This window comes from Myotis myotis, unplaced genomic scaffold, assembly GCF_014108235.1.
Source record: "Myotis myotis isolate mMyoMyo1 unplaced genomic scaffold, mMyoMyo1.p scaffold_m19_p_6, whole genome shotgun sequence".
In the NCBI taxonomy this organism is placed as follows: domain Eukaryota; kingdom Metazoa; phylum Chordata; class Mammalia; order Chiroptera; family Vespertilionidae; genus Myotis; species Myotis myotis.
The window spans coordinates 78,648,037-78,675,371 of NW_023416368.1; the positions used below are offsets into that span (position 1 = coordinate 78,648,037).

Genomic DNA, 27,335 nt, shown 5'->3' on the forward strand with positions numbered 1-27,335 from the left:
AAGGGGCTACTGAAGTTAGGGTCCCCTTGAGAGTTGGGACTCGGGGGAGGGACAAACTTAGGGGCACAAAGGAGATGATTAAGCTCCCTGTCTCATCACATTTCACTTTAGGAGCCCCCTCCAATGCAGAAGTTAGGGCGGCAGTGGGCTCTGGCACTTTACCCCATCCCTGGGCCCCTCGCTTTGCCCCCGTCCCGACCCAATGGGAGTGCATGTCTGATGCCCTAGTATCTTCTCCCCACCTGGGGCTCAGGCCCCCCTGAGGCACCAGCATCACCTATGAGCAGATGCTGGGTGAGTGAACAAATGAAGATCCCCCTTCCCCATTAGAAGCGGGGTCTGCATGTCCTGCTTGGCCTCTGGGTGCCAAGTAAACCTCTCCTTCCTTTCACTCACTCACTCACTCACTCACTCACCAAATGTCCATCCTGCCCTCCCCAGTGGTTCAGGAGAAAGACCGTGGGAGAGGAGCTTAGGAGAGAGCTTGCTGGGTGCGGCTGTGAGGAGTCAGGGGACCTGCTCCCCTCCCTGGGGTAGTAACGGCAGGGAGAGGAGCTCCCTGAGCAGTGACCAGCCAGCTGGAAGCTTGCACACCTCCTGAGCTGGGGAGCTCCTCCCCAGTGTCCCCTTTCGTGCTGAGGGGCACAGACACCACACAGAAACGGGTTTCTGTAAAGCCACTGGCACCACCTAGTTAGAAGACGTGTTCACAGAAGAGGAGGGTAAAGTCACTGGTCACCAAAAGGGCCCCAGAGGGATGCAGTGGCAGCGCCTGACTGGACCCAGCCGCTACCTCCAGGGCACCAGGACCGAGAGGAAACTGGCCCAGGAAGCCCTAGGAGAGGGGCTGCTCCGTCCTCAGCATAGGAGCTGCCCTCCTGGCCTCAGCAGAAGCCAGAGACAGGGTGGCAGGGCCTCCTCCTGGCAGCCTTCTTCCCAGCACCTTTCTGCGCCCACAGCAGGACCAGGCATTCCCAGCATCTCTGTATCACAAGGCTTTTTCTGGCTTCACTTTGGATAAATTAAAAGCAGAATCATGAACAGTCTGGCTGGCCCTCCCACCCCCCAAGAGCCACGAGACACAAACGGGTAGATTCGGGGCCCTGCGCACACATTTCTGGGGATTGGCAAACGGTGCACCTCTCCATGGTAGTTTCTCCAACATCCAGCCCCTCACAGGACCTGCCTGGAAGCATGACAGGCCCCAACCATCAGGACTGCTCTGGAATACTTTGTCCCCAGGGCAGGGGCAGCCGGGAACCAGAGCTGGCTTTCCTGCTCCCCCATTGGGCAGGTCCTGGCCACGGGGACAATGACCTCCACGGTGTGCGGAGTCACACCTGGCGCCAAGAACACCACTGGACCCCACGGCATCTAAAATCCATACAAACATTTATTCCGTCCCTGCCCGGGGGTTGGGGCATTGGGGAGGGGGCTGTGGGCCTTGACAAACAGCTCCCAATGAGGCGGGACTCGGATGGGAAGTGTTCAGATGCCAGGGCCCTGGGGACTGGCTCAGTTCCTGGAGCTCAAGGAGTCCCGGTGGGTTGAGGGGGACCAATTCCCACCCAACCAGGCCCAGGCCAGGCTGGACCCTGGGGTCCCGGTGGCTATAGCAGCACCAGCTGATTGCTCCCCCCACCCAACTCCCATCCCCCAGGAAGGAAGGCAGCACCAGGGTCTTGCTCCTCCAGGTGGGGGGAAGACAACTTTGCAGGTCATCAGATTTAAATTAAAAATAATAAAAATAACATACAAAATAAAAAAAGACAACCCCTGTCCAAACAAACCCATGACAAGACTGCCTGGCCCACTGGATGCTCTGGCAGGTGAGGGGGGAGGAACAGGTGGTCAGCCTACAAGGGTCACTGCTGGGGACACAAGCAGGGCCCGGATGGGTGGTCCAGCCTCCACTGTCAGCAGCAGCAGTCTCCAGAGAACAGCAATTGGGGGCAGACGGGGAGGCCGTGAGGGGCTACCCAGGGCCGGGGTCTGGGCGGGTCTCAGCTGGGTCTGGGTGCCACGTGGCTCCTCCTGTGCTCTCCGCTCCGTATCTTGGTGATGTGGACAGGGTTAGCTCTCGAGATTTATTGCACTGTTTTGGAAGAGGCCTGGGGCTAGAGGATGTGCCAGGGGCAGTGGGAGGCAGGAGCAGGAGGGTGAGGGGCGGGCGGCAGTCACCGCTTGGTCTTGGCATCTTCTCGAATCTTCCAGATCACCAGGTGCATGCAGGCGCTGGCGTCCTCGCTGGAGCTGTGCCCATCCACTGCGGAGTGGGCAGGCAGGTCAGAATGAGCCAGCCCTGGGGACCCACCGAGCTCCCACCAACTCCCCTCCGGCCGCCCCCCGCCCCACTATTCACCATTGTCCTGAATGATCTGTCTGAGGTAGTCGGCCATGAGATTCCGAAGGGAGCGCTTGTAGGGAAGTCCCAGGCGGTGTGGGAAGAGCACAGACGTGTCCACCACGGTGCTGTGGATGACCTGTGGGACGGCAAGCCTGTCAGGGACTTCAGGGTCTAGGGCCCTGGAGGGCTGGGCGCAAAGGCATCCAGGGCTTGTGAGGATTCCAGAGCGTCTGTCTGGCTACTGACCCACAGCCCCACCCGCCCTCTGAGGACACAGCCTAGGGGGCCAGGATACCTTCAAGGCCAGCAGGTCGCTCTCCAGGCTGTGGCCAATGAGGATGGTATCAGCACTGAACATACTCAGCAAGACGGCCTGGACGTCCCGGAGCGAGATACTTGTGTCGGCAAGGTCAGCCTCAGTCACTCCTGAAAACCTGGGGCAGGAGGGGCAGGGACCTTAGGGTGGCTGGGAGGGCACCAGGGGTCCCCAACCTAGGAGCTGGGTGGATCCTAGTGGGGTGCAGGGTTACCACCCTGGGATCCCAAGCCCTGGAGGGTCAGACCATACCTTGTGTTGTAGTCCACAATCTCATTGTCCGGCTTGACGAAGGTGTCGTAAACAACCTGCATGTCGGTGTCCACCACTGTGACCCGCGTCAGCTCCAGGCCATATGTGGTATAGGACTGCAGGCCAGAGGACACTGTTCAGACGTGCCCATGGCCCGCCTCCCTCCCTGGGCACCCAGCCAGACAACCCAGCCCAGTGCTCACAACCCAGGCTGCCCCTGGTTCCTGAGCCCTGCAGCAGAGGTGCTGGCCCCAGGCCAGAGGGCCTTCTGGGGCCTATCTAGGGGTCAGAGCAGGTGTGAACCAGGCGCCTGCCTCAAAACCTGCATTTGTGCACGAAATCTGCACAGCACCTGAGTGCAGAGGGAACCGAGTAGGGCTGTGTCCAGAGCGTGTGCCATGTGCTGGGGTCAGATACGAGCATCTACTTGGAAACGGGAGAAAAGCCCTTTCGGAACAGAAAGGCTGTGAGTGAGCCTTAGGGTTACAGACACAGTGTGGCCCACAGGGAGGACCTAATTCTTGTTCACACTCTTCATCTGCCCTTTATCCTAAAATCTGCACAGGCCCAAAGCTTCAGGCGGAGAAGCTGGGGCAGCCCACGGAGCAGCAAGACCCCTGCACCCTGCAAGGGCCAGGAGTCCTGAGCAAGGGCCTGTGGTCAGCCAGACGACTCACCATTTCACAGTCAAGGGCGTAGATTCCAGGGTGAGCATCTTCTGGAAGCTCTTTATCAAAGGTCTTCATGAACCCCTCAAGGTTTTCCTTGCGGCCGTCCTGCACGTGTTGCTGAGAGGAGGAATGTGAGGGTGGCAGGCTCAGGGGTGGGAAAAAAGCCAACGACGCTGAGTTCTTGGGGCCAGGCTTGTGCGTGGACTGAACCCCCTTTCCAAGGCAGATAAACCAAAGGACAGGAAGAGGGCAGCTGAGGGTAACCTGCTCCCACAGCATAGGGTGGGGGTTTCTGGGAAAGGAAGTATCAAGCAGGGCCCAGGACACGTACCTTGGCAACCTGGCAGCCAGTGGAGCCAATGGCGGCTGAGCAGCACATGTACTGAGTCTCCCAGCCTCCAGCCACTGAGAGAGACAGAGGTCAGTGGCAGTGCCCCCTGACCCCTGCAGGTAGTTGCTGATACTCATTGTGCCTGAGCTGGCAGGGCTTCCCAGGAGAGGGGACCCCAGCCCTGTGAGGCCAAGGATTCCAGTCCTACTTCTGGGGGCCACGGGCTCTACGGGGTTGGATTTGGGATAGGCCAGTCCTTCACCCCGCAAGGGCCCTCTCTCAGATTGGCAATGAGTGCAATGCAGTGTGGGCCCCCTTGGGGCATGACTAAGGGAATGCTGTGCCCCAGGGAACCCTCCATGTGCCCCCAGAGGTGGGTCTGCAGGCAGCCACAGACACTCCAGACCTGTGCATCCCTGCCGGTGAGAACCCGGTAACATTGGCCATTAAGTGAAACCAGCAGCTGCAGGAGAGGACAAACCCTTTGTTCCCAAACGCCCACGTGTTTCTACAAGCGCCTATGTATCGAGAAAGGGCAAGGGGGGGTGACGAGGTTGTGGGGAGGCCTTTGCTCTGTGTCTAAATGTTGTGACAGAAAGGTCTTTACATTACTTTTGTCATAAAGTAGACAAAGGAAAACTGAAAAGGGTTGAGGAGGTCAGAGGGGAGGGGGCCAAGTTGGGATCTCACCTCGATTCCGGCGGAGGCGCCCCCAGTGGTAGTAACATTCTTCATCACGCACACAGCGGCCCGAAGGGGACACGAGGTACTCGGTGCCGCAGCGACAGCAGACCCTGCAGGAGGCTGTGCGGTGCAGAGAGGTAGACGGGGGAGGGCGAGGAGTCAGGCCGGCACCTCTCTGTGTCTGCACCCACCCGACCATGCTGCTCCCTCTCCCCAGATGGACTTCCCTGTGTGCCCTCAGAGCAGCACGGTGGCAAGAGACAACTCACAGTCTTTGGGCAGCTTCTCCTCAGCAGTGAAGATGACAGCGCCCCCCGGCCGCTTGGGGTGTGGGAAGGGGTAGCCGTTCTCCTTAAGCTGGTCCTCGGTGAGCAGGTACTCTTTGAGGCGGTCGTACAGGGCGGCCCCTGCAGATGGCCCAGGATAGGCATCAGCCCACAATGAGGTCAGGGATAGCCAAGGGTCAGGCAGGCCGCAGGTGGGAAGGAGGGGTGGCGGTGGAGGAGCCAGGTTTACCTTTCAGATCCTCCACGCGGGGGCTGCTCGGGCGGTTGAGAGAGAAGCTGGTCTTGGCAGCCAACTTGCCCCCCAGCACTGCCTCATGGGACACCACCCGCCGGCCACTGGTTTCTGGAAAGGGGGAGAGGAAGGGTAAACTAGGCTCGACCCCCTCGTCCTTCCCAAGTGCTCCCCTACTTCCTCTTCTGTTTCCAGGACAGCCCCTACCACCTAGAGACAGGGGAGGCCCAACTGCATGTGGCCCTGGGCCAATTACCGCCCCCCCCCATTAACTCAGGACCAGCAGGCTTTGTGCTGCCTGGAAGCCTCCCCCCCCCCCCGCCTTCCTTCCCCAGGGGGTTTTCACCCTCCTAGGGAAAGCATTTAACAGGAGATATAATGGCCATTTCGAACAGGAGGTGTGGATGGCGGGTTGGGAGGACAGCGGAGAACAGAGCAGGGAAGCACCCATTGATGGCTTAATGTGCCTGGAGAGGCACCGCGACCGTCTTCCCAGGTTAATGCACAGAGCAGGCAGGCGAGCTTTGAAGAGGCAGCCCCATTAGCAGGCGGGAGGCCCCTCGCTGGAGAGATCCCGCTTTCCGAGGAGGAGGGTGGTTAAGAGCGAGAAGAGGCTATTCTGAGGGCACGGGGCCAATGCCAGCTTAGACGAAGCCTGACAGCCGGGGACCTTTTGTCTGAAAATCTTAGCACTCGGAGCAGCAGAAAGGCCGCCAGGAGGGTCCCTACCACCCTCTGCAGGAGCCATAGGGCCTGAATCTTCTGGATGCAGCACCTCAGCTGCCCGACTTACTGCTCAGACCAGGCACAGTGCTGGGGACCAGGCCCCGCAGCTTCTTGAGCGTGTTCACAGCCACATTCAGGTAAATGTTCTTGCTGGGGCTTCGGTCGTAGGCCACCTTCTCCTCATTCAGCGCCTAGACACGACACCACTCAGTCCTGGGCACCCCACAGAGGGTCCCCGCCCCTCTGCCCGGACCTGGCCCTGCACCCCAGGGTCACCCACCTTCTCTATGGCCTCCTGGTTGGAGGGGCAGAACTTGAGACACTCCTCAATGAACAGGTTGAGGTATCGTTGGCGGATGACGGTGGGGACTTTGCCCCCAAACTCTTTTGGGATAATAGGCTTCTTTAAACTCTGGAGGGAACATGGAAACAGTGAGGGTGGCACGCCCCTGCTTGGTCCTCTGACACACTTCTTGGAACCCCTTCCACACAGAGTAGAGCCTGCTGGAATCTGGGCCTTAGTGACCACAGGGGTCATCATGGTCTGGCTGGTGCTGAGAGATGACCACACCAGTGTTGACAAGAGGGGGAGGGTTCATGGCAACTCTGTCTTCTCTCTCTTCTCAATGTTTCTGTGAACCAAAACTGCTCTAAAAAGTGAAAGACTGGGAGAAAACCAAGATGGCGGCATAGGTAAACACCGGAGATTGCTGCCTCACACAACCACTTCAAAAATACAACTAAAAGACGGAACGGACATCATCCAGAACCACAGGAAGGCTGGCTGAGTGGAAATTCTACAACTAGAAGGAAAGAGAAAAGCATACCGAGACTCAGAGGAGGTGCGGTGCGGAAGTAAAATACAGAGGTACAGAGGCGCATGTAGAGCGGGCTGGCGGCTGAGGACACGGTTGTCTTTTTCTTTTTTTTTTTTTTTTTTTTTTTTTTTAAATATATTTTATTGATTTTTTACAGAGAGGAAGGGAGAGAGATAGAGAGTTAGAAACATCGATGAGAGAGGAACATCGATCAGCTGCCTCCTGCACATCTCCCACTGGGGATGTGCCCGCAACCCAGGTACATGCCCTTGACCGGAATCGAACCTGGGACCTTTCAGTCCGCAGGCTGACGCTCTATCCACTGAGCCAAACCGGTTTCGGCCGGTTGTCTTTTTCAATTGGGAGGGAGTCTCAAGCTCTGAGCTCCAGTTCCGGGCGAGTCTCTGGGGACCCAGACCCATACGGGAGAAACTGGACTGTCTGGCATCGGTCGGAACTCGAGGGCAGCTTTCTCTCAGAGGTGCTTGCAGCGATTGCCGGGACACTGAGAAGCAGGGCCTCTGAGGGCAGGACTGAGAGCAGCCATAACTGCTCACTCCATCCTGTTGATCCCCTGGGACCCCGCCCTGTCCAAGCCTTGCACTGAGGCTTTTGCATATGAAAGGCCTGGCCTTTTGCAATCTGATAATTACCTAAGGAAATGCAGCAGGCCCAAGGCCCCAGAGCAACTTGCATTGTGTCACAGCTGACTCCTGCTGGGTAGCCTCAGGCAAAGGCTAGATTAGCACCTCCTTAGAGATCCAGTAGCCAGTGTGCCCGGTGGTCAGAGTGGGACCATTCAGATTGGAGCTCCTAGGATCCATAAAGGACACACTCAGGGGGCAGACTCAGTGAGCACCAAAGCCCCACTGAAGCAAGTCTTGCCCCAGAGGGGTGTCTCCAGCACAGAAGTTCTCCCACTGCAGACACAGCTGATTCTCACAGCCAATTGGCCTGAAGGTCAATCCCTCCCAGTGTTACCCACAACAATCAAGGCTTAACTACAACAAGACTGTGCACAAAGCCCACAGGTGGGTGCACCAAGAGTGTCCACCTCAGGTAATTGGGGAGGCTGAGCCACTAGGCCCTATAGGACACCTAGCACAGAAAGCCACTCTATCAACACAGCGAAGCATAAAAAAATGCGGAGACAAAGAAACAGGACACAAATGACAGAAATGGAGGAAAGCAAAATGCTGGATATAGAGTTCAAAACCACACTTTTAAGGTTTTTCAAGAATTTTCTAGAAACCGCCGATAAACTGAATGAGACCCACGAGAAATATAATGAGACCCTCGAGGTTGTGATAAAGGACCAACTAGAAATTAAGCATACAATGACTGAAATAAAGAATATTATACAGATTCCCAACAGCAGACTAGAGGATCGCAAGAATCAAGTCAACGATTTGAAATATGAAGAAGCAAAAAACACCCAACCGGAAAAGCAAAATGAAAAAAGAATCCAAAAGTACAAAGATAGTGTAAGGAGCCTCTGGGACAGCTTCAAGCACACCAACATCCAAATTATGGAGGTGCCAGAAGAAGAGAGAGAGCAAGATATTGAAAACCTATTTGAAGAAATAATGACAGAAAACTTCCCCTACCTGGTGAAAGAAATAGACTTACAAGTCCAGGAAGCGCAGAGAACCCCAAACAAAAGGAATCCAAAGAGGACCACACCAAGACACATCATAATTAAAATGCCAAGAGCAAAAGACAAAGAGAGAATCTTAAAAGCAGCAAAAGAAAGAAACTCAGTTACCTACAAGGAAATACCCATATGACTGTCAGCTGATTTCTCAACAGAAACTTTGCAGGCCAGAAGGGAGTGGCAAGAAATATTCAAAGTGATGAATACCAACAACCTACAACCAAGATTACTTTATCCAGCAAAGCTATCATTCAGAATTGAAGGTCAGATAAAGAGCTTCACAGATAAGGAAAAGCTAAAGGAATTCATCACCACCAAACTAGTATTATATGAAATACTGAAAGGTATCCTTTAAGAAGAGGAAGAAGAAAAAAAAGGTAAAGATACAAACTATGAACAACAAATATGCATCTATCAACAAGTAAATCTAAAAATCAAGTGAATAAATAATCTGATGAACAGAATAAACTGGTGATTATAATAGAATCAGGGACATAGAAAGGGAATGGACTGACTATTCTTGGGGGGAAAGGGGTGTGGGGGATGCGGGAAGAGACTGAACAAAAATTGTGCACCTATGGATGAGGACAGTGTGTGTGGGGGGGGGGTGGTTGGGGGGGGTGGAAACCAGGTGGAGGGGAGCTATGGGGGGAAAAAGAGGAACAACTGTAATAATCTGAACAATAAAGATTTAATTAAAAAAAAAAGTGAAAGACTGAATTAAAGAGAAAACAAGGAAACAGGAAGACTGTGGTGCTGGGTGCATCATGAGTGGGGTGTCCTGGCTCCTGCAGGGAAAGGCAGTTACCTGTAAAGATGGGCTGTGTGCCACACGCTTGGGGGTAACGGTGCTGGTGGTCTTGGACGCCATGCCTGACAGCGTGCGCGTCTTTAGGAGCTGGCTGCCCGGCTCGAGGCCATTGGGAGGCTGGCTGCTGCTGGCCGGGAGGGTCCTCTTGGTACCTGTGGAGGTTGGCGTGGGACAGGGGATGTGAGTGCAGGAAGACAGCGCACCCATCACCGAGCTGCAGAGCACTAGGCAGCTGCGATCATTCAGCATCAGCAGGATGTGCATCTCAGAGCACAGGGGGAAGAGCAAGGGATGGGAACAGGGGCTATGGAAGGACATTAGGTTCTATCTGCTTTTGGGCAAGTCCATCGAGAAGGGGGACACAAAAAAGGGGCTGTGAAGACCGGCAGGGTAGTCCGGTGAATGGCTAGGGGCATGGGGAGCCTCTGCCACATGTTCCAGCCCCTGACTCCAAAGCATTGATGTCTGAGAGAGGAAAGGCCCTGGTTCCTGGACTGAGGACCAGAGGGTCTGAGACACCCCAGCCTGGTCATTGTGACCCAGCCGGCCTGTCTGCTGCTGCCTCTGTGTTCTCCTCTCCCTTTGATGAGGTCACAAACCAGACAGTCTCCCGCCCCCAGGTAGGGCAGTGAGGCAGGGAAGGTGCATCCCTGAGTGTGTGGGTAGGGGACCTCTGACCAGCTCTGAGAGTGGGCTCAGCCCTGATAAAGGAACAGGAGCAGATGAGGAGACCAAGGCACTGAATGGAGGGCCCAGGTCCCTGGTTCCTGGGAATCCTGTGCCAAGGTTGGCCTTGCAAGCCACGTGGGAAGAAAGGGAAGGACACGCACTTTTCAGCTTTTAGACTCATGCAGATGCAGAATTTCTTGCAGTGCAAGTGCGCAGCACTGGGTGGGTCTCCCAAAACTCTAGGAGAACCATAGGCTCAGCAGAGCCAGGTGGGGTCTAGGAATGCTGGCTGCCACAGTGGTGACTATGGATGGCTGAGTGCAAGTTTATGGAATTGTCCCCATCTCAGAGTGCAATCTCCATTCCCCGGGCCTAAACCGTGGCTGAAAACCCACAGTCATGCCCGTCACTGTCAAGTCCTAACTCAGGTGCTCTGGGGAGGGAGGGATCAGAAGCTGGGCACACCAGGGAGAAACGGGAGGGCTGTGGATGCTTGTACCTGCAGGACCACCACGTGGAACGTGACTGCCCATCTGGCTGGCTACCCAAGGGGGTCTTTAAACCAGCAGCAAGGACTCCGCGGAGCGGGGCAGAGCCTTGGGCTGGGAGGCCGAGCCTGCATCTGAAGAGGCTTCCAGGTGGCTCCACAGCCTGACCTGCCGCATCTCCTCAGCTCCAGGTACCACCACATAGAGACACTCCCACTGAGCGTGCAGGCCCACTTTCAGACAGAAGTCCGCCAGGCCCAGTGGAGAATACAGCAGCCAGCCCCTCTCCCAGATCAGCTGGCTCCGTTCAATTAGAGCCTGGGACCTTGGGCTCCATCCCCAGGCCGGCTCCCTCTTCCTAGCACCACTGTCTGCAGCCCAGTGCCCACACTCAGACCAGCCCCCGCCAGGCCACAGGCCTCCAATACCCCAGGAACACGGGGGAGGCAGGGACACAAAGACCAGGCAAGGACAGAGCGGGAGGGCCACAGGGTGACCTCTGGGTCAGGGCCTTGGAGGGAGGCGGGAGGACAGTGCTGAGCAGGCTTGGGTCTGGCAGACAGACAACCCTCAGACTCTCCACAGTCAGCCCCCCAAAGCCGGGAGAGGCCCAGAGCCACTGGGCACTGTGCCAGGCTGCCCTAGCCTCCCGCTAACAGTCAGGAGACTTTCCCCCATTTTATAGATAAGCACACTAGGGCCAGGCCAGACCCTACTCAAGGCCAGACCACCACTGCAGGGACACTGGGCGCCTCGCCTCCCGAGACCCCTGCCCTGGGACTCACCTGCAGCCAGGCAGGGGTTGGGGACGTGGGCAATCCTCCTCTTCTCTCCGGGAACTGAGATGTGGATGGAGGTCGGCTTCTCGGCCGGCTGCTGGGCAGCCTGGAGCCAGCTGGCTGACTCCCTCTGAGCCTGCTGAGCTCGCCGGTAACATACTTCCTGGGCGGTGGGGAACCGGGTGGGGGGGCCCAGGCCTCTCCTCACGGGCTCTGACTGGGTGATGAGAAATCCCAGAGCCCAGCTGTATTTGAGGGGCACCCAGAGAAGTCCGCCAGGGGCAATAGGCTGATGGTACGGCCACTGGCAGGGAGGCAGGGGCTGCAGGGTAGGGGCTAGGCAGGATGCACCCAGCTTCGCCTTCAGAGCTTGCAGATGCCCTGAAGGAAGCCAGCTGCGCACTGTGGCCCTTTGGGGGGCTGGAACACACATTGCTCCACTTCCGGGGGCCAGCATGGTCCTGTTCTCCTGCCTCTGATCAGACTGACACACTGATCCAACCCTATTCAATCGGATCTTCTCTGGACTGACTTCTAGAATCCCAGGGCTCCCTCAGGGCTGAATCAACAGGAGGGAGCTCTGAGTCCAGAGCGTGGGGCGCATCCTCTTCTCAGCCCTCCCTGTGTCAGGTCACGGAGTGCCCCACAGTGATCTGGCAACCACTCCTGTCTCTGGGCCAAGGGGAGGAAGCTCGGGCTCAGAGAGGTTTGGCCACTTGCCCAAGATCACACAGTGCAACTCGGAGCAAGACAGGGACCAGGCACTGTGACCCTGTGGGAGGGCTCACCGGCATCTCTCTCCCCCTGCTCTGGACCCTGCCCCGCCCCAGCATGGAGCACAACTCAGACTGGATGTGGGTTCCAGGCACTTCTCTGCCAGGACACAGGGAGTGTTGAACTGCGTCTGCCAAAGAAAGCCATTGACCTTGTTCTGCAGACCGGAGATCCTTTCACTGGGGTCCTGCCAGCCTCCACCCAGGACCCCAGTGCAGACCCTTACCTCCTTGCCTTGCTTGGTGAGATGAGAGATCCTCCTCTTCTGCCCAGGGAACAGAGTGGTCAGACCCAATTGTTCCTTGTCCTCCACCTTCTCTTCTTTGGGGGGCTGGAACACATGTTCATCGCCCAATGAGGTTCTCTCCCTGGCCTCACTACCCACACCTATACAGTCAGCCTAGGAGTCAAGGGTGTGCCTCTGAGACTAACATAGGGAGTAGGGTGGGAAGGGTGGGTCCTCGCCCAGCCCCACCTTACAGGTGAGGAAACAGACTCAATGCCCCCCAGCCAAGGACCTCGGGTGCAGCCCAGTCCTGAGCAAACTTCCTATGCATTACTAGGGATGAATTCTGCAGATATGCCCAGCCACTAACTGCTTCCTGCTCCCTGCCCTCCTCCGCCCATCTGCCTGCCGACCCTGCCCAGGACAGGGTTCAGAAACAGGAACCAAGGGGATGAAATCCCCTTGCAATGCCTCAAACGGCTGTGAACAGGACAGTACTAAGGGAACAAGGAGCCAGGGGTCAGACCCTGAGGCCCCACACAGAAGCTGAAGGCTTCTATGCAGGGACTGATCTATCCTGCTGTTTTGCCCGGCCGAGTGGCTCAGAGGTTGAGTGTTGATCTATGAACCAGGAGGTCACAGTTCCATTCCCAGTCAGAGCATTTGCTCAGATTGTGGGCTCAATCCCCAGTGTGGGGTGTGCAGAAGGCAGCCGATCAATGATCGATCGATGATTCTCTCTTATCACTGATGTTTCTATCTCTCTCCCCTCCTCTCTGAAGTCAATGAAAAATATATTTATAGTAAATAAATAAAATAATGCAAGCTCCCTCTGGTGGCTGATATGGGAACATGGGATAAGGAGACCCAAACAGATTGGGGCTGGCAAAGGTTTGGGAGGGAGGGAGGGGAGAGTAGGGAGGGGAGAGGGAAGAGAGAAGAGATGAGAGCGATGAGAAGGGGTCAGGGAAGAGGGAGACAGGGTAGAGGGGAGGAGAAAGTAGTGAAAGAAGGGGGAGGGACTGCAGGAAGAGGGGCTGGAAGGAGGAGGAAAGGGGCTAGGGAAGGGAGAAAGACACTGGGAAGGAGAGGGGGTTGGCAGTGCCCGCTACCCCACTGCTGGATGCTCTTAGACGCTGTCACAGAAGCCCCACCGGGTAAGCCAGAACGCTGCCAATGGCCGTAAGTCAGTGTCCTCCTCCTGGACAGGGCTCAGGGGGACAGCAAGCAGCCACCGAGGGTTCCTGAATTTTGGATAAGTTAAGAAGCCGTCTCCACCTCTGCACTGAGACTCCAGTCACAGGCAGACTCTGAGGACAGTGCCAGCAGCCTTCCCGAGCCCAGCCCAGACCCTCACCTGCCGGGCCTTCCGGCCCCTGTCCTCCATCTTGACACAGGTGGATTCGTTGAAAATGCGCAGGCACTCCTCCATGGGGTCAGAGTCAAAGTCGACCTCCTTCTCCAGGGCAGAGTAATCCACGTCTGTGCCTCCCCCCGAGGAGGAAGAGGAAGTGGAGGAGGATGTGGAGGAAGATGAGAGCGAGGCTGGGCAAGGCGATGGGTGAGGGGAGGCCTTGAGGCGCTTGTGCGGCCCCCGCGTGGCTGAGAGGCCCAGGCTAGAGTCCGAGTCCGAGTCCGAGCTGGAGCTGAGGTCGGGGAGGGCAGGAGGACACAGTCCAGGTGCCGTGGGCCCTGGGTCCTCATCCTCACTCTCATCCCCAAAGAGGTCTGCATGGCTCAGGGTCCGCCTCTGCAGCTTGGGGGCCTGGGAGGTGCCCTCGTCCAGCGAGTGGGCCTTCCGCTCCACCAGCTTCCCAGATGGGGTTTTCCCACCCGTCCTGTCTGGCAGCTGGGAGGCATCCCCGCCAGTGGGGCTGGGGCTTGGCTGCAGCCGAAGCTGGTCAGTCCGGCCTTTCCCTGAGCTGACCACTGAGGTGGCCAGAGATGGCTTTTTCTTGGTCCCATGGGGCCTCTCGGCCCTGCGCTTGGGGGTGCTGGCCTGTGAGACCCTCTTGTCTACACTGGGCTTCACAGCTGGCCTCCTGTGCTCTCCATCCTTACTCCTGTCTGTTTTCCGGACACCATCCCTGGGGCCAGGGGCCGGTGGCACCCCACTTTTCCTCTTCTTGAGTCTTCCCTTCTTGGGGCTGCTGCACTCTTTCAAGGCCCTGGCTGGTGGGGAGCCAGGCTTGGCCAGGCATGCCCCACTAGGGTCCTTGGGAGGCTGCCCAAGGTCCTCCACATCATACTGCACAGCTATCTCCTTGGTCTCCCGAAGGCTGCCCTCCTCGGGCTCCTGGCCCTCCCTGGAGCCTGACTTGCCAGGACCCTTGCTCTCAGCTCCTGCCTGAGCCCTCAGGGGGCTGGCAGTGGCTGCAGTGGTGTCATCATCTGAGTCAGAGAATCTGGCATCGCAGCCACCGAAGGGGTCGCAGGGCTTCTTGAGTGCGGGTGTGTAGGGCTCACTGTTGCCACGGGAGCCCCGGGGCCGTTTAGGGGCCCGGTTATCCTTGGAGCTGGCCCTGCTGAGTAGCCGAGCGGAGAAGTTGGACAGTGGGTCATACTCCAGGTCAGTGGACGGCTTGGAGTCATCCACCACATACTTGCTGCTGGAGACGGGGCGGCTGTACCGTCTGGGCTGGCTCACGGCCTTGGGGACGTACTCCAGAGCACCACTGCCCCCTCCGCCATGGCCCTGAGCAGGGTCCAGAGAAGCCAGCAAGTACTTGCTGCCCAGCTCAGCAGGAGCGGCCAGTGGAGTGGGCTGGTAGCTAGCATTGGGGCTTAACAGGCTTTGGCCACCAGGGCTGTAATCAAAGGACAGTGGGAAGGCATCCTCATCCAAGCTGGTGGCAGAGCCATGGGGTGCCAGGGTGGGGACCTCAGCAGAGACGTGCTCGCGGGCTGTCTCCAGGAGCTCCTGGTACCGCCGCTGCTCTATCTCCACCTCAGAGCGCACGGCCTCGATGGCCTGGTTGACCAGCTCCAGCTCCAGGATGTCTGAGTGGGGCTCGTCCCCTCTGCCCAGGACGCCATTCTCCCTCTGTGCCGGGAGCTTGGGCAGCTCAGGGTTGTACGGGTCATAACCAAGCCCTGAAACAGTAAGAGGTAGGAAACAGTGGTGAGCAGGCCTGTTGTGAACTGGCAGCCACATGAGGCAGCAACCTGCCACTGCCTTGACCCAGATAATTGGCCTTCCAGAACCTATCAAGGGCTAGGCTTCCAGCAGACCCCCACTGAGGCTCAGCCTGCACAAGGATTCCAGAGCACTCCTCCATCCAGGCCCTACCTTGCAGAGGCTGGTAAGAGGGGTGAGAGGTACAGAACCCTGGCCCCAGAGACAGCCACAAGGTTAAGAGACTGGCATGGCCTCTGGGACAACAACTGGAAGGGGTGGAGACTTGACAGATAAGAAGGTCCAGAAGCCGGGTGAGATGGCGATGCGATTTCCTACGCGGTAGCTTCCCCCACACTGCTTCCTGCATCTGGGAGCTAGAAGAATGCTGAAGGGGGCCTGACATCCAGGCAGGTCGTAGGGCACAAAGATGCTTGACAGGGTGGGATAGGAGTGTGTTCAGAGCTCCCTGATTCAGGGCTGAGGGTGGGAGGGGAGCAAAAACCAGCAAGGTCTGAGGCATGCAAGACTCTGTCCCACACATCCCCCGGCAGGGCTGCGTCTGTACAAGTGAGAAAATGGAAACCACCACTAAGCAGCACGATGGACAAAGGACACCCACACACTTTTAATGGAAAACAAGAGGCAGAAGGCACTCAAGGGGGTGATCCCATGGGGGTAAAAAGGAAAAAGGACATGCTAGGGATCAGCACAACCCCAGTGCCAACAGTGTTGGCAGAAACCTCAGGACTCACTTATCGACAGGGGTACAGACATCTTCAATGAAATACGAGCAAATACAGCACATTTCAAGAAAGGAGTAATGTACATATTCAAATATACCAACCTACCATAAACATTCCAGAGTTTAAAGTGTTCATCACTAGACAGTCTATCCGATATAATTGTGAAGCATCTCTAAAGCAAAGCCAATGGAGCTGATGTCCTGTGGTTGGAGACTGACAACCGATTCTCCCAGAGTCAGCCCTGCCCGTACCTGGACTTAGACTGTGAGGCCGAGAGTGGACCTCTGGCGTCCAGGACGGTCAGAGAACCAATCTGTGCTGTTGGGAGGTACTCAGGGTGTGGTGACTTCCACAGCAGCCCCAGGAAACTCATGCAAACTCATTTAGGGAGAAGTCCACGTGGCTGGCCGCCCACAGGTGACCAGCTTTGCAGGGGACAGTGGCTGGGCCTGGGCTGCCTTTGGGAGGGGCTGAGGGAGGGAGGAATTCATTGTAGATGCGCAGTCTGGCTTTTAACTTGCATCCCGTTTTTGAAATTATATTCAGAAAGGAGAAAGGAAGCATGTATCCAAGCTTCAGATGACGGAAGACATGCCAGGTCTGGGTGGGAGACGGGAGGTAGGACGACACAGGATTAGATGCCAGTGACAGAACGAGTTCCACAGTCCCAGGGGCTCTCCTGGGGGGTGTTCTCCAGCCCAGGTCACCTCACTCCCTAACCTGCCTCCTTCAGTTAAGACGGCTCCTGCCCTCCTTGTGGGGAAGGGAAGCAAGGGCCCACCGAACGGGAAGTCCTTCCTCTCCCAGGACAGGCTGGCAGGACCAATGGATGGGGGTCAGGACCCAAGCAAAACCATTTCTCCAAGGTCAGGTCAGAGTGCAGACCTTGGGGATTTCCAGCCACTTTGGATCTGAATCAAAAGGGTTTTCCCCGAGGGGTCTATGCTTTGGGAGCCGGTGGAGGAGGCACTGTGCCTGGAAGGAGGGGGGAGGGGTGGGGACCCTGCGAAGCTCCCGAGACCATCTGGTCTCACTGGCTCAGCTGGACCAGAGGCAGAGCTCTGCTTTTTCAACGGGAGCCTGGACCAGCATGTTTCCTAAGGGTCATTACACCTGCTCCACCCCCTCCGTTTCCAGGAAGCCCATGAATTTGCTTGCAAAGTAGGAAGGGTAGTGCACTGGGGGGTCTGAGCCACTCACTCTGAAGGGATGCAGCTCCTAGCCCAACCCAACCTTGACCTGAGCACCCAGCTCTGCCAAGGTGGGGCATTCTCAGACCCTCCCTGCTCCACCCGCTGCACCCAAGAGCAAAAGAAACCGCCCAAGGCAGGCGTGGGTCAAGCACCTGACCCTGCCCTTCTGGAGCCTCAGTTTCCCCACTGGTACCAGAAGGCTAGTGTAACCAGCCTGAAGAACTCTAGACAGGTCTGGGAGCTTCCAGCACTCAGGCCAAGGGCTTTGCTGTAGCCCTGAGGCCAGAGCTCAGCCCCCAAAGCAGGCGTTGCCTCCCCAAGCCGCCCCAAGGTTATCTGAGGTTGGTGGGGGACATAATACAGAAGGTACTTGTTCATGCCATCTAGCCCCCTGTCCCACCTGCCTTGGAGGGCCAGGTCCCTCAGGGCACCTGTCAGAATTGGAGAAGCTCCCAAGAAAATGTTTGCCAGCTGCCTGATGCTCTGGGGGCCCTGTCAGCCCGCTGGTGGGGGCAGTCAGAAGGCAACTCAACAGGTGGCCCTTAAGGTTGGGAAGGGCCATAGGCACCTTGTAAGGGGTCCTCCAATTACTGGGGGTTAATTTGGGTGGAAGACAAAAGCTCTCCTTTGAGAGTTCACACCAGTAAGCATGCCTCCAGCAAACAAGATTAAGGGGCTGTTTTTCAGAAAAGGGAGCAATCTGGGAATGACTACAAAGAACCCAAAAGCCTGGCTGAAGGAGCTACACTCTATGAGGAGTCAGACCCCCAGGCCTGGTTCCTGCCGCCTACTGTAGGGCGCGGGAGGGGCTGGCTACTCCCTAGCTCCTGGAATAGCCGTGAGGTGCAGAGCCTGCCTGCTGGTCACTTGAGGGGTGTCCCTTGGGAAGACCCCTCACTGGGTCAGGGAGAAAGGTGGGGAGAGGCCTCTTCCAGCCCCCACAGCTCACCTTCCCCTGCTCATTCGTGTTTGGCTCTGTGCACCCAGCACCACACACCCATTAGGACCTGGCCCAGTGGAAGGAGAGCGATGCGGCTCCTCCCCTGGTTCCAGCACCCGGGGGTAGCTTCCTTAGTGATCCTGTCCTCTCTCCGACTCTCTGATCCTGTTTCTGGGACAGGCGTCTAGCACGGCAGAGACCAGGCCTCTTCCCCAGCTTCTGGGCCGTGGGACATTGGACGGGAAAATATTCAGGCCGGGACATGAGTGAGGAAGGGGGAAGGCGGGGGCGGGGAGGCGGGGCGGAACACTGCTGACCACTGAACCCTGACAGGTTGACCCACAAACAAGACAGGCACAGGCCCTTCCCAGTCCTGGTGGGCACCTCCAACCCCTCCAGGTCTTTCCTCTGCACAAAAACCCTTCCCCGCTCTGGCCCTATCCCAGCCTCTGCTCCTCCCTGCTCCCACCACACCCTCCATTCCAGAAAACACAGGCACCCGTCCCTAACTGCTGCACACGGGGTCAATGACAAGACACTGAGTGTAAGGACCCGCTCGGGGAGGATGTGACCCCGCGGTCTCTGGCTTCTGAAAGCCCAGCCATCGCCCACCCCTCTTCTCCCCCTAGTCTGCCCAAGGACTGAAGGTAAGTGCGGGACTGCACAGCGGATCCCCCAGCTTCAAACCTGGCAAGACGTCAGCAGGGACTCCTCCAACCCAGGTGCCAGTCATAGCCTGTTGGTCTGCCCTCCCACCGCCAGCAGAAGTACTGGGACACCAGGAGGAGACACAGTCCCTGCCGCACAGGAGATAAGCGGGGACTCAGGACTAGTCATGGTGGAACTAGACCAGCCGTGGGCAAACTACAGCCCGCGGGCCGGATCCGGCCCGTTTGAAATGAATAAAACTAAAAAAAAAAAAGACCGTACCCTTTTATGTAATGATGTTTACTTTGAATTTATATTAGTTCACACAAACACTCCATCCATGCTTTTGTTCCGGCCCTCCGGTCCAGTTTAAGAACCCATTGTGGCCCTCGAGTCAAAGTTTGCCCACCCCTGCCCTAGACCCACCTGGAATGGCAGAGGCCTTGAGATGGAGCCAGAAGACCCAGGACATTCAAGGCTGCAGGGGTAGAATAGGTGCGGGGCGGGGGGGGAAGGGGGGGGCAAGGGCTCAGGGTCAGAGTGCTCCACACTTGGGGCTTTTCTGGAAGGTGGGATCTGGCAGACAGTACCCCCGAAGGCTATCCCCACTGGAGGGCCCCCCAGTTCCTTAGAGGGCTGGCCGCCACTCCTTCCCCACAAACCCAACCTCTGTTCCTGGACAATGGGGCACTCCAAAGGACAGGCCAGGAGCCTGAAGCCTAGAGGTGAAGGCACCTGGCGACTCACCCAATATGAACGGGAGGAGAGGGCCCCACATTGCCCAGGGTACCCTGGGGAGGGAACAGGTAGGCCACCAGGAATGTGCTCCCAGGTACACACGGGGGACATCCAAGACATGCCCCTGCTAAGGCTGGCTGCATCTAGAGCAGCAGGTCTGGGGTCCTTCTCCCCACTTGGCAGGGACCCCACAGAAGAGCTGGGACACTGGTTTGAGGCCCAGACCCTGGACAGCCTCAACTAGCACCCCTCAGCTCTAGGGAAATAGGGCAAGGCCAGGGCCTCAGTGCAGTTGGCACCACACTGCCAGCTCCAAGGGAAGGAAAAGAGGGTCCCAGCCAGACCTGGGACCACCACAAAACCCACTGCATCATTACATTGGCTGCCGGACCACCCTGGCATCATTACACTGGCGGCCGGACCACCCTGCTCCCCAAATCTGGATCCCGGGTCCAGGCTGCCCTTGAAACACCCACTGCCTGGGGCTTCGCAGCCTGGATCCTAACGACAGGCTATGCTTCAAAATACGCAAAAAACAGCATAAAAACTCAAGGAAAGAACCAGAGGGGTGGGCCACAAGGGCAGACAGGCACCCTGGGGTGGGTGAGAGGTATCCTTTCCTCCTTCCAACGTGTCCGTCCTCACAGTCCGTGACAGCACGAATCACTTCAGTGAGCCCAATAAAGAAAGCTTCCAAATAGAGTGGCCCCACTCTTTCTGGTCCCGGTGCATCTCCGATTGCCCAAACCCGTGGGACACATGAGTTTTCTTTCCACTGGGTGATTCTGGGGTCACCTCCTCCCCTGTGCAGGCTCCCAGGAGCGCCCGCCCCAACAGTGACCTAGCAACTCCAAGCACCTTCTGATGTTCCGCGTGAAGACAGGGGAAAGCACATCCTAGTCCGGGGACTGAGGCTGCACTCCTACAGGCAGGCAGGACATGGGGCCAAGACGAGCGGGGTGCCAGCTGCATCCCCTAAGAAAGAGTCCACACACAGGGGTTACACATGAGCACAGTGGCTTTTATTACTTGACTCTGCAGGCAGGTGCTGGGGAGGGGGTGACAGGGCTGGCTCCCGAAACAGAGCCCACACCCCTGCTCGGGGAAGGCCTCTGGGGCTGCGCTCCCACAGGAGGGGACACCAGTCTCTCCAGACAAGCAACTGTGATATGTGACTGCCAAGTAGGTGGGGACAGAACTGGCCTCTAGGACACAGAGGGACAAGTATCACCAGGATGTGCCTGGAGTGAATGTGGCCCAGTGCCCTCTGGACACACCCTCCCATCACCTCCAGGCCTGCCTCCTCTATCCAGCAGCTCAACACATTGACCCCCTGACCAGTACAAATGTCTGCAAAGGTCTGTGGGATGGATGACTGAATGAAATGCCAACCAAGAGCCACAGGCCCCTCAATGCCTGTAGCATGTCCATTCCTGAGGACACAGGCCTCTGTCGTGATCAGAAGACAGTCCCTTCAGGACAGACAGTTACCAGCAGCCACACAGCACAATTAACTGGCTCTTAGTCCCCCCATCTCCCTGTCCTTGGGGCGGAGTAGCTGGACTGCGGTGGCACTCCCAGGGCCTGTGCTAGAAAAGGACAAGTTACAAGTCACTGTGTCAATGGAGACCTCTGACAGGACTGTTAGGGATGGCAGTGGTGCTGGGGGACAGCCTCTCCTTCCCCCTTTTACGCTTCTCCAAACCACAGAGCATACGAACAGCCCAGGTCTTTCAGCGTACTGACTCCCTGTCTAGAATCCTGGATTGCGGCCTGCCTCCCAACCTGCTTCCAATACCAGGTAATACTCCTACTCACCCTTCAAGGCCCAGCTCAGTAACCACATGCACAGGGACCATGCCCCACTTCCCTGCAATCCCAGTGCCACGTGCTCTCTCTGGATCCCAGCCCACATCTGTTATGCTGGACACGCCTCCTTCCAAAGCCTGGTCATAGATTCTACTGAACTCACAGAGACCTGGAGGTCCCCAGGGCCAGCTCCTGATCTTACAGGTGACCTGCACGTGTGGGTCCAGGCCAAGGCCACAGCTTGCGAAATGACCAAGTCCCACCCCTCAGCTTCCCATCCTATTCTCCTTCAGCAACCAAAGCAGCAAGCAGGAAAGCAGTTCCCCATGAATGCTTCTCGGCCTTCAATCCTGCCTGCTACCTGAGGCTCTGCTGACAGGCACTCCACAGAGCTGTCCCCGGAAAACCTAGTGTCCAGAAAGTGTCCTAGTGTCCAGAAGCCACAGGACCAATCTCCCCAAAATTGCCTGCATACGTGCCTGCTTCCTCCAATGATGCAGGCTGACCACTGCAGGGACTCCCGAGGACCTGGCCATCACAAAGGACAGTGGCCAGGAACCACCTCCATGATCAGCGTCTGCCCAGACTGGCCCTCCCTTCCCACTTTTCATTTCTTTCTGTATTCCAGTCTCTGCTGTAAGCCAGATCACACCAGCCAGACTCCACCTGCTGCACACGTGAAGCTCAAAGAATAACAACTCCGGAGCACCCACCACTCAGGTTAAAGAACATCTGATGGGCATTATTTCGTAAAGGGATTCGGAGGTGGGGTGGAGGTGGAGGAAGACCAGAAAGCAGGAAAAAGGTTTCTGCAGCAGCTCAGGAGTATCAGACAGAGAGGATGCGGCGCTGCTGTTTGTTGAGATCTAGTTTGCAGAAAAGATAACTGAGGCAAATAACACTAACCAGTGGGAAGCCAGGCTGCCCCCTCCCTGCCTGGCTTTTTGCACAATAGAAAGTGAAGCCAAAATGCCTTCACTTGGGTGCCACACCCAAGCGCCCCCCCCCCCCCCAAACACAGTGGTCCCCCAACCCCATCCAGGGTTCTTGGGCTCCTGTGCATCTAGCCTCTGGGCCTAAGGAGCTAAGGGAGGTGGTGCTTTTCAGGGTCTGTCATCCCTATAGGCCTCGGCTAGCTCCCCCATCACATTTCCAAAATATACAACAGGTCAGTGCTGGGACACTGATCACGTTGGTACCACAGACACTTGGGGCTGGTACACCTGTGTGTGTAGGGAAAGGGGCCACCCTGGGCGCTGTGGGGGGCTGGGCAGCATCCTTGGCCCCACCCACTCAATGCTAGCAGCACCCAGCCATGACAATCACAGATGTGCCCAGACACTGCCCAGCGTCCCGTCAGAGGAGGCAGAGGGCATTGACTCGTTCAGGTACTGCACAGGTAACATGCACGCCCTGCATGACACATCCGTGTCCCTCCTAGTACAGCCACCTTCCCCGGCCCCTCCACAAATCCCACCTACTCACCACCCACTTCTGGCAAGCCCGGGCCCAGAGTCTCACTGCTCTGCTGAGCCACACTAAGCAGAGCATCCCAAAACACACACGCCTGGATGGGGCGAGAGGCCAGCTTTTACAGATCCTAGGCCATCTGGAGGGGCCACCTCGGGAAACAGAGCCCAAAAATCAGTGTGGCAGGACCACCACTTTGGTAAAAAGACACAATGCCTTTTGCTTTTAAGGCTGGGAGGAAGAAGAGCAAGCTGGCCGAGGGGGCACTTGGGGCAACGTACGAAACACTTGTCTTTTGACTTTCTGGTGCGCACCACTGTTTTTTTAAATGAACATTACTCTGAGTCCTGAAAAAAACCGGATTTGAAGGGAAGGGCCTGTGTGAGGCTGAACCACCCACAGACACTCGGGTTCATTTCACCGGTGACACCGCTAGTGTGAGCCGTGAACTCAGCGCTGGTGACAACTCCAAAAGGACTGCTTTGCCGACGGCACCTTTGCTTCTGATCCCGTCGTTACAGAAACAGCAAGAACAATAGAACCACCCACCCTGCGCAGCAGGAAGGCTCCTCCCGTGGGAGGCCTCCGGCTTCCATCCCCGGAACCTGGCGGCCCGCTCCCTGGGGGGAGCTGGGGCCACACGTGGACGCACAGCTTCCGGGGAGGAACAGAGCGACAAGGGGCCTCAGCGAGGAAAGAAATAGCCTCTGACCGGAGGCTGCTGATGTCTCAGCTCAGACCTCACACCTCCTAACAGAGGCCCTGCCAGATCCCTCGCCGCTCTCACCAAACTCTGCCACGGCACTGACCGGCGCCGCGATGACATCTAAAGAGAAGCAAGTCCATTAACCATCCCGGCTGGACCCGAAGCAGGACATTCCTTGGAAGCCTGGCCCCGCTCCCGTTCTCGGCACAGGGTTTTGACTTATTCGCTGGACAGTCTCGTCTGACAACGCGGCTTTACACGGAGGCGGCGCAGCCGGGGGCCTGGTTCGGAAACAAGCAGGGGCGGCCACGGCGCTTGGGGTCCGGGAGGCCGCGGGGAGGGACCCCCGCCAGGGGCTCAGGCGCCAATCAGGGCCGGGGACCCGGGCCCGCCGACCGGGGTCAGCTCGCTCGCTTCCCGAGCCCCGCGTTCTCTCACTCCACCCTCGCGACACCCCTACGAGGGCATGTTCTCCCACTGCTTACATTTTATACTTCGTGGAAACGGAGGCCTACAGAGGTCCCGCTACTTGAACCGGGCCCCGAGGTGGGTGGTCCCCGTCCCGCAAGAGTGCGGGGAGGGGGCTGGGCTGGAACCGGGGGACCGGGGAAGCACCCGCGGTGGAGTTCAGGCCCGGGCCGGGAAGCCTAGCCCGCGGCGGGCGAGCGGGCGGGCATTACCTGCTGCGGGGGGCGCCGCTCCGCCGCCGCCGGGCGCGCCCGGGCCCCGGGCCCCGCGGTGCCGGAAGTGGCAGTAGGGCCGCCGGCAAGGACCCCCGGGCGCCCCAGACCAATAGGGGCAGTCGATGGCCCGGAAGAAGCCGGTGGAGCGTAGCATGGTCCGTCCCGTGGGGAGGCCCCAGCCCGGAGCCGCCCACGTCCCCGGGCCCCTCACTGGCGCCGCGATCGCCTCCGCCCGCGCTTCACAGACCCCGACGCCGCCATCTTGCTCCGAGGCCCCCAGAGGCCCCCGGATGCTGCCGTAAAGCTCCGGGGGAGCGGCTGTCCACAGCGCGCCCGATCAGAAACTCCTGATCTCGCGGGATCGAGGCGGGTCGTGAGCCCCTGGGCCGAGACAAGCAGGCGTGAGAGATGGGGTGGAGGATGCAGACTGTTCTGCCTGAGGCCTTCGGGAGCCTCGCCGGCGCCGCCGCCCGGTCTTCAGCGGCGGCAGTAACGCCATCTTGAGCCCAAGGTCCCTTCGGCGTCTGAGCTGTCCACGGCGCGCCTGACGAGAAAAGCCCCCCCCCCCCCAGGGCCCGCCTATGGCTCATTTGCGTTTAATTTGCGTCATTAGCATGTTCTAAAGCGCCCTCTGCTGGAAAAGATGAGTCTTGCACCTAGCAACCCCAGTGCTTCATTACTCCACGCTCTAACACTCACCTCTGCCCTGGTATACAGTTGGTTCGCAGCAGTGCTTAATTTCTTCCACCTGTATTCATGTCAGCAGTCTAATCCCCAGGCCCACAGGAGTCCTGTTTTCATTCATTCATTCATTTGTCCACCAAAATACTGAGCACCTGCTCTATGCCAGCTGTTCTGGATGCTATGCTGAACCGTATTTTGTTTAGCCATTAATCCGATGATGGACATTTGGGTTGTTTCCACCTTTGTCGATTGTGAATTGTGCTGCTGTGAACACAGGGGTAGGTATATTTGATTATCATTTTGTTTCAGGACTAGTGTTTTGAATTATGTGAACGTGTTGTCCATGTTTAGAACTTGGAGAGATGTCACATAAAAACTGCAATCCCCACCCTCTATGAACCGTTGGCTACCCTGGGCCCACCAGATGGCAATTGCCAAGCAGTCCCCTGTGAACAGGGTGGGGAGGTCTGTGCAGGTCCCCTCTCCCCCAGCCCACCTTTCCCCTTACTTCAGCTAACTGGCCCTGTGGGCATTTGAGCTCGAGACCCCTCACCCAGGGGTCTCTCACACCTCTCCACCAAGCACAGAAGGGTTGAGTGTAGTCCTGACAATGCTAGTGAGGTGAAATAAGGTCATCCCTGAGCTCACACTCCTAAGTGCTCCATTCATACTCAAGGGCCTTGGCCATTCATTCCCCAAATGTTTACTGAGTATCTACTCCATGCCAGACACAGTGCTAGAAAATCAGTGAGCAAAGCAGAGACCCCCTACCCTGATGGAGGAAGACAGACATAGGAAATAAGTAAATGTGATAGTGTGATACAGGCAGAAAGTGCTGGATTGGGGGGAGAACAGGGTAGGGCTGGGAAAAGAAGTGATCCACAGAGTCCTATGGGGAAAGTGGGATTTGAGCAGTTCTGAAGAAGGCAAAGAGGAGCCAAGCAGACATCTAGGGGAAGAGCATTCCAAGTGGAGAGCACAGCACATGCAAAGGCCCTGGGGCAGGTCTGTAGCTGGCACGTTGGAGGAAGCCTGTAATGGCTGAAGCACAGTGAGCAAGGGGGAGAGAAGAGGTGAGAGCAGAGAGGAAAGGGGGGTGGGATGGAGCAGGACCTTTTGGGCCTCGGGGAGAACTTGGGCTTTTATCCTGAGGAAAGAGAGAACCCTGGAGAGCTGTGGGCAGAGGAGGGTGGGGCCTGTCTCAGATGTTCACAGGCGCCTTATGCTGGCTGCTGAGGGAGAACTGCCAGGATGGGCAAGGGCAGGATCTGACTCAAGCGCTCACGGGCGCCCTCTCGTGGACACCAAGAGGACAGACTGTAAGGGTGAGGGTAGGAGCCAGGGACCAGGGCTGGGGGAGCTAAGCTGCTCCAGGTGGACCATGATGGAGGCTGGAGCCGGATGGAGGCAGGGGAAGAGGGCAAAGTGGGCAAATTCTGGGTATGTTTTGAAGGTACAGCTTCAGGGAGGTTCCCGAATGGACTGGATGTGGTTGGTGAGACAGAGTCAAGGTCAAGGGTAATCCCAAGGACTCTGGCCTGCACCCTTGGAAAGATAGGGCTGCCAACTGAAGGGGTGATGCAGAAGGGCAGCCTGGGGATGGTCTGGGGTGGAAGGCAAGGCCTGGCTAGTGATGGGTCAGGGCGTGTCGTTTGCACACAGGGGAACCTGAGGGGGGGGGGGGCAGGGGGGCAGTGGTTGCAGGCCAATGGAGGGTCCAGAAGGCAGGAGGGGACGTCTAGCTGTTCCCAGGGCACGTGGGAGTGTGTACAGGAGAGACTGAGGGAGGGGTTGGGCCCAAGGACCCTGCTTTCTAGGAACTGCCTCAAAGCGACAGGGAAGCCTGCCAGAGGGGGGCAGGGGTCCGGGGAGTGAATGTCTGAGGTCTTTCAGTGCAGAATCCGCTAGAAAGAGAACATGGGTGGAACAAGATCGAGGGGGTGCAAGAGGGAGGCTGTCCTTGAATAAAGGTGAGAGCCCATGCTCAGAATAGGGGTGACTGACAGCCACAAGGGCAAGACCCTGAGGAATGCTGGGTGGGAGCCCACCCCCCGCCGAGGGTCTGCACTCCAACCACAGCCCCACTTCAGGGCTTTGGAGGCTGCCTGAATCTGGGATGCCTTTTACCTAGGAGGGTAAAGTTCACACCAGCTTCTCAATGCTCCCGGGGACGCTAATCTCCCTTCCTATGCCCCCCACTCCCCACCTTCCTCCCAATGGGGAACATACAGCCCAGGAGCCTGGTGGCACACAGAAGCCCTGAGAGTGGGACTCCCCCAGAGCTGTCACTGCGCCTTGGTAGCCGGGTAACAGGGCGGGAAGGTGGGCGATGGTGGCAGCTGCATGAGGCGTGGGTGACACTAGGCGGCAAGCATGTCCCGCTGCGGGCAGCCTCCTCCCTTCCCGGGAGTCTAAGGCTGTGGGGTATTATTTTGTGTCCCAGCCACTGTGGACTTGCCAAGACCCCCCCACTAAGTCTCTGAATTCACTAGCCCTTTTCTGTTTCCTCAAAAGGTTGGTGACCTTGAGGCCACATTG

The 27,335-nt window shown here is 57.6% G+C and overlaps 1 protein-coding gene across 2 annotated transcripts; it reads right to left on the reverse strand.

Annotated features, from left to right (window-relative positions):
• Nucleotides 1-1,375: 1,375 nt before the first annotated feature.
• Nucleotides 1,376-27,260, reverse strand: REXO1 (RNA exonuclease 1 homolog). Of its 2 annotated transcripts, XM_036314672.1 has the most exons (16): nucleotides 24,111-27,260; nucleotides 13,423-15,158; nucleotides 12,066-12,170; nucleotides 11,072-11,282; nucleotides 9,127-9,281; nucleotides 6,127-6,258; nucleotides 5,914-6,037; nucleotides 5,118-5,231; nucleotides 4,871-5,008; nucleotides 4,608-4,721; nucleotides 3,918-3,991; nucleotides 3,593-3,703; nucleotides 2,916-3,031; nucleotides 2,643-2,781; nucleotides 2,363-2,483; nucleotides 1,376-2,266 (listed from the first exon to the last, which is right to left on the reverse strand). In XM_036314672.1, the coding sequence occupies exons 1-16, from the start codon at nucleotides 24,265-24,267 to the stop codon at nucleotides 2,178-2,180; spliced, it is 3,636 nt and encodes a 1,211-aa protein (XP_036170565.1). In that variant the 5' UTR covers nucleotides 24,268-27,260; the 3' UTR covers nucleotides 1,376-2,177. The 2 variants fall into 2 exon arrangements, with proteins under 2 accessions (XP_036170565.1, XP_036170566.1); XM_036314673.1 differs by lacking the exons at nucleotides 1,376-2,266; nucleotides 2,363-2,483; nucleotides 2,643-2,781; nucleotides 2,916-3,031; nucleotides 3,593-3,703 and having other exon boundaries at nucleotides 3,918-4,030.
• Nucleotides 27,261-27,335: the final 75 nt, after the last annotated feature.

Bases quoted from the DNA above. Each gene is read 5' to 3' on its own strand.
- REXO1 (XM_036314672.1), bottom strand. From the start codon at position 24,267: ATGCTACGCTCCACCGGCTTCTTCCGGGCCATCGACTGCCCCTATTGG. The intron at 15,159-24,110 runs GTAATGCCCGCC...TTACTGTTTCAG, and splicing joins AGCGGCGCCCCCCGCAGCAG to GGCTTGGTTATGACCCGTAC. The intron at 3,704-3,917 runs GTACGTGTCCTG...TCCTCCTCTCAG, and splicing joins CTGGCTGCCAGGTTGCCAAG to CAACACGTGCAGGACGGCCG.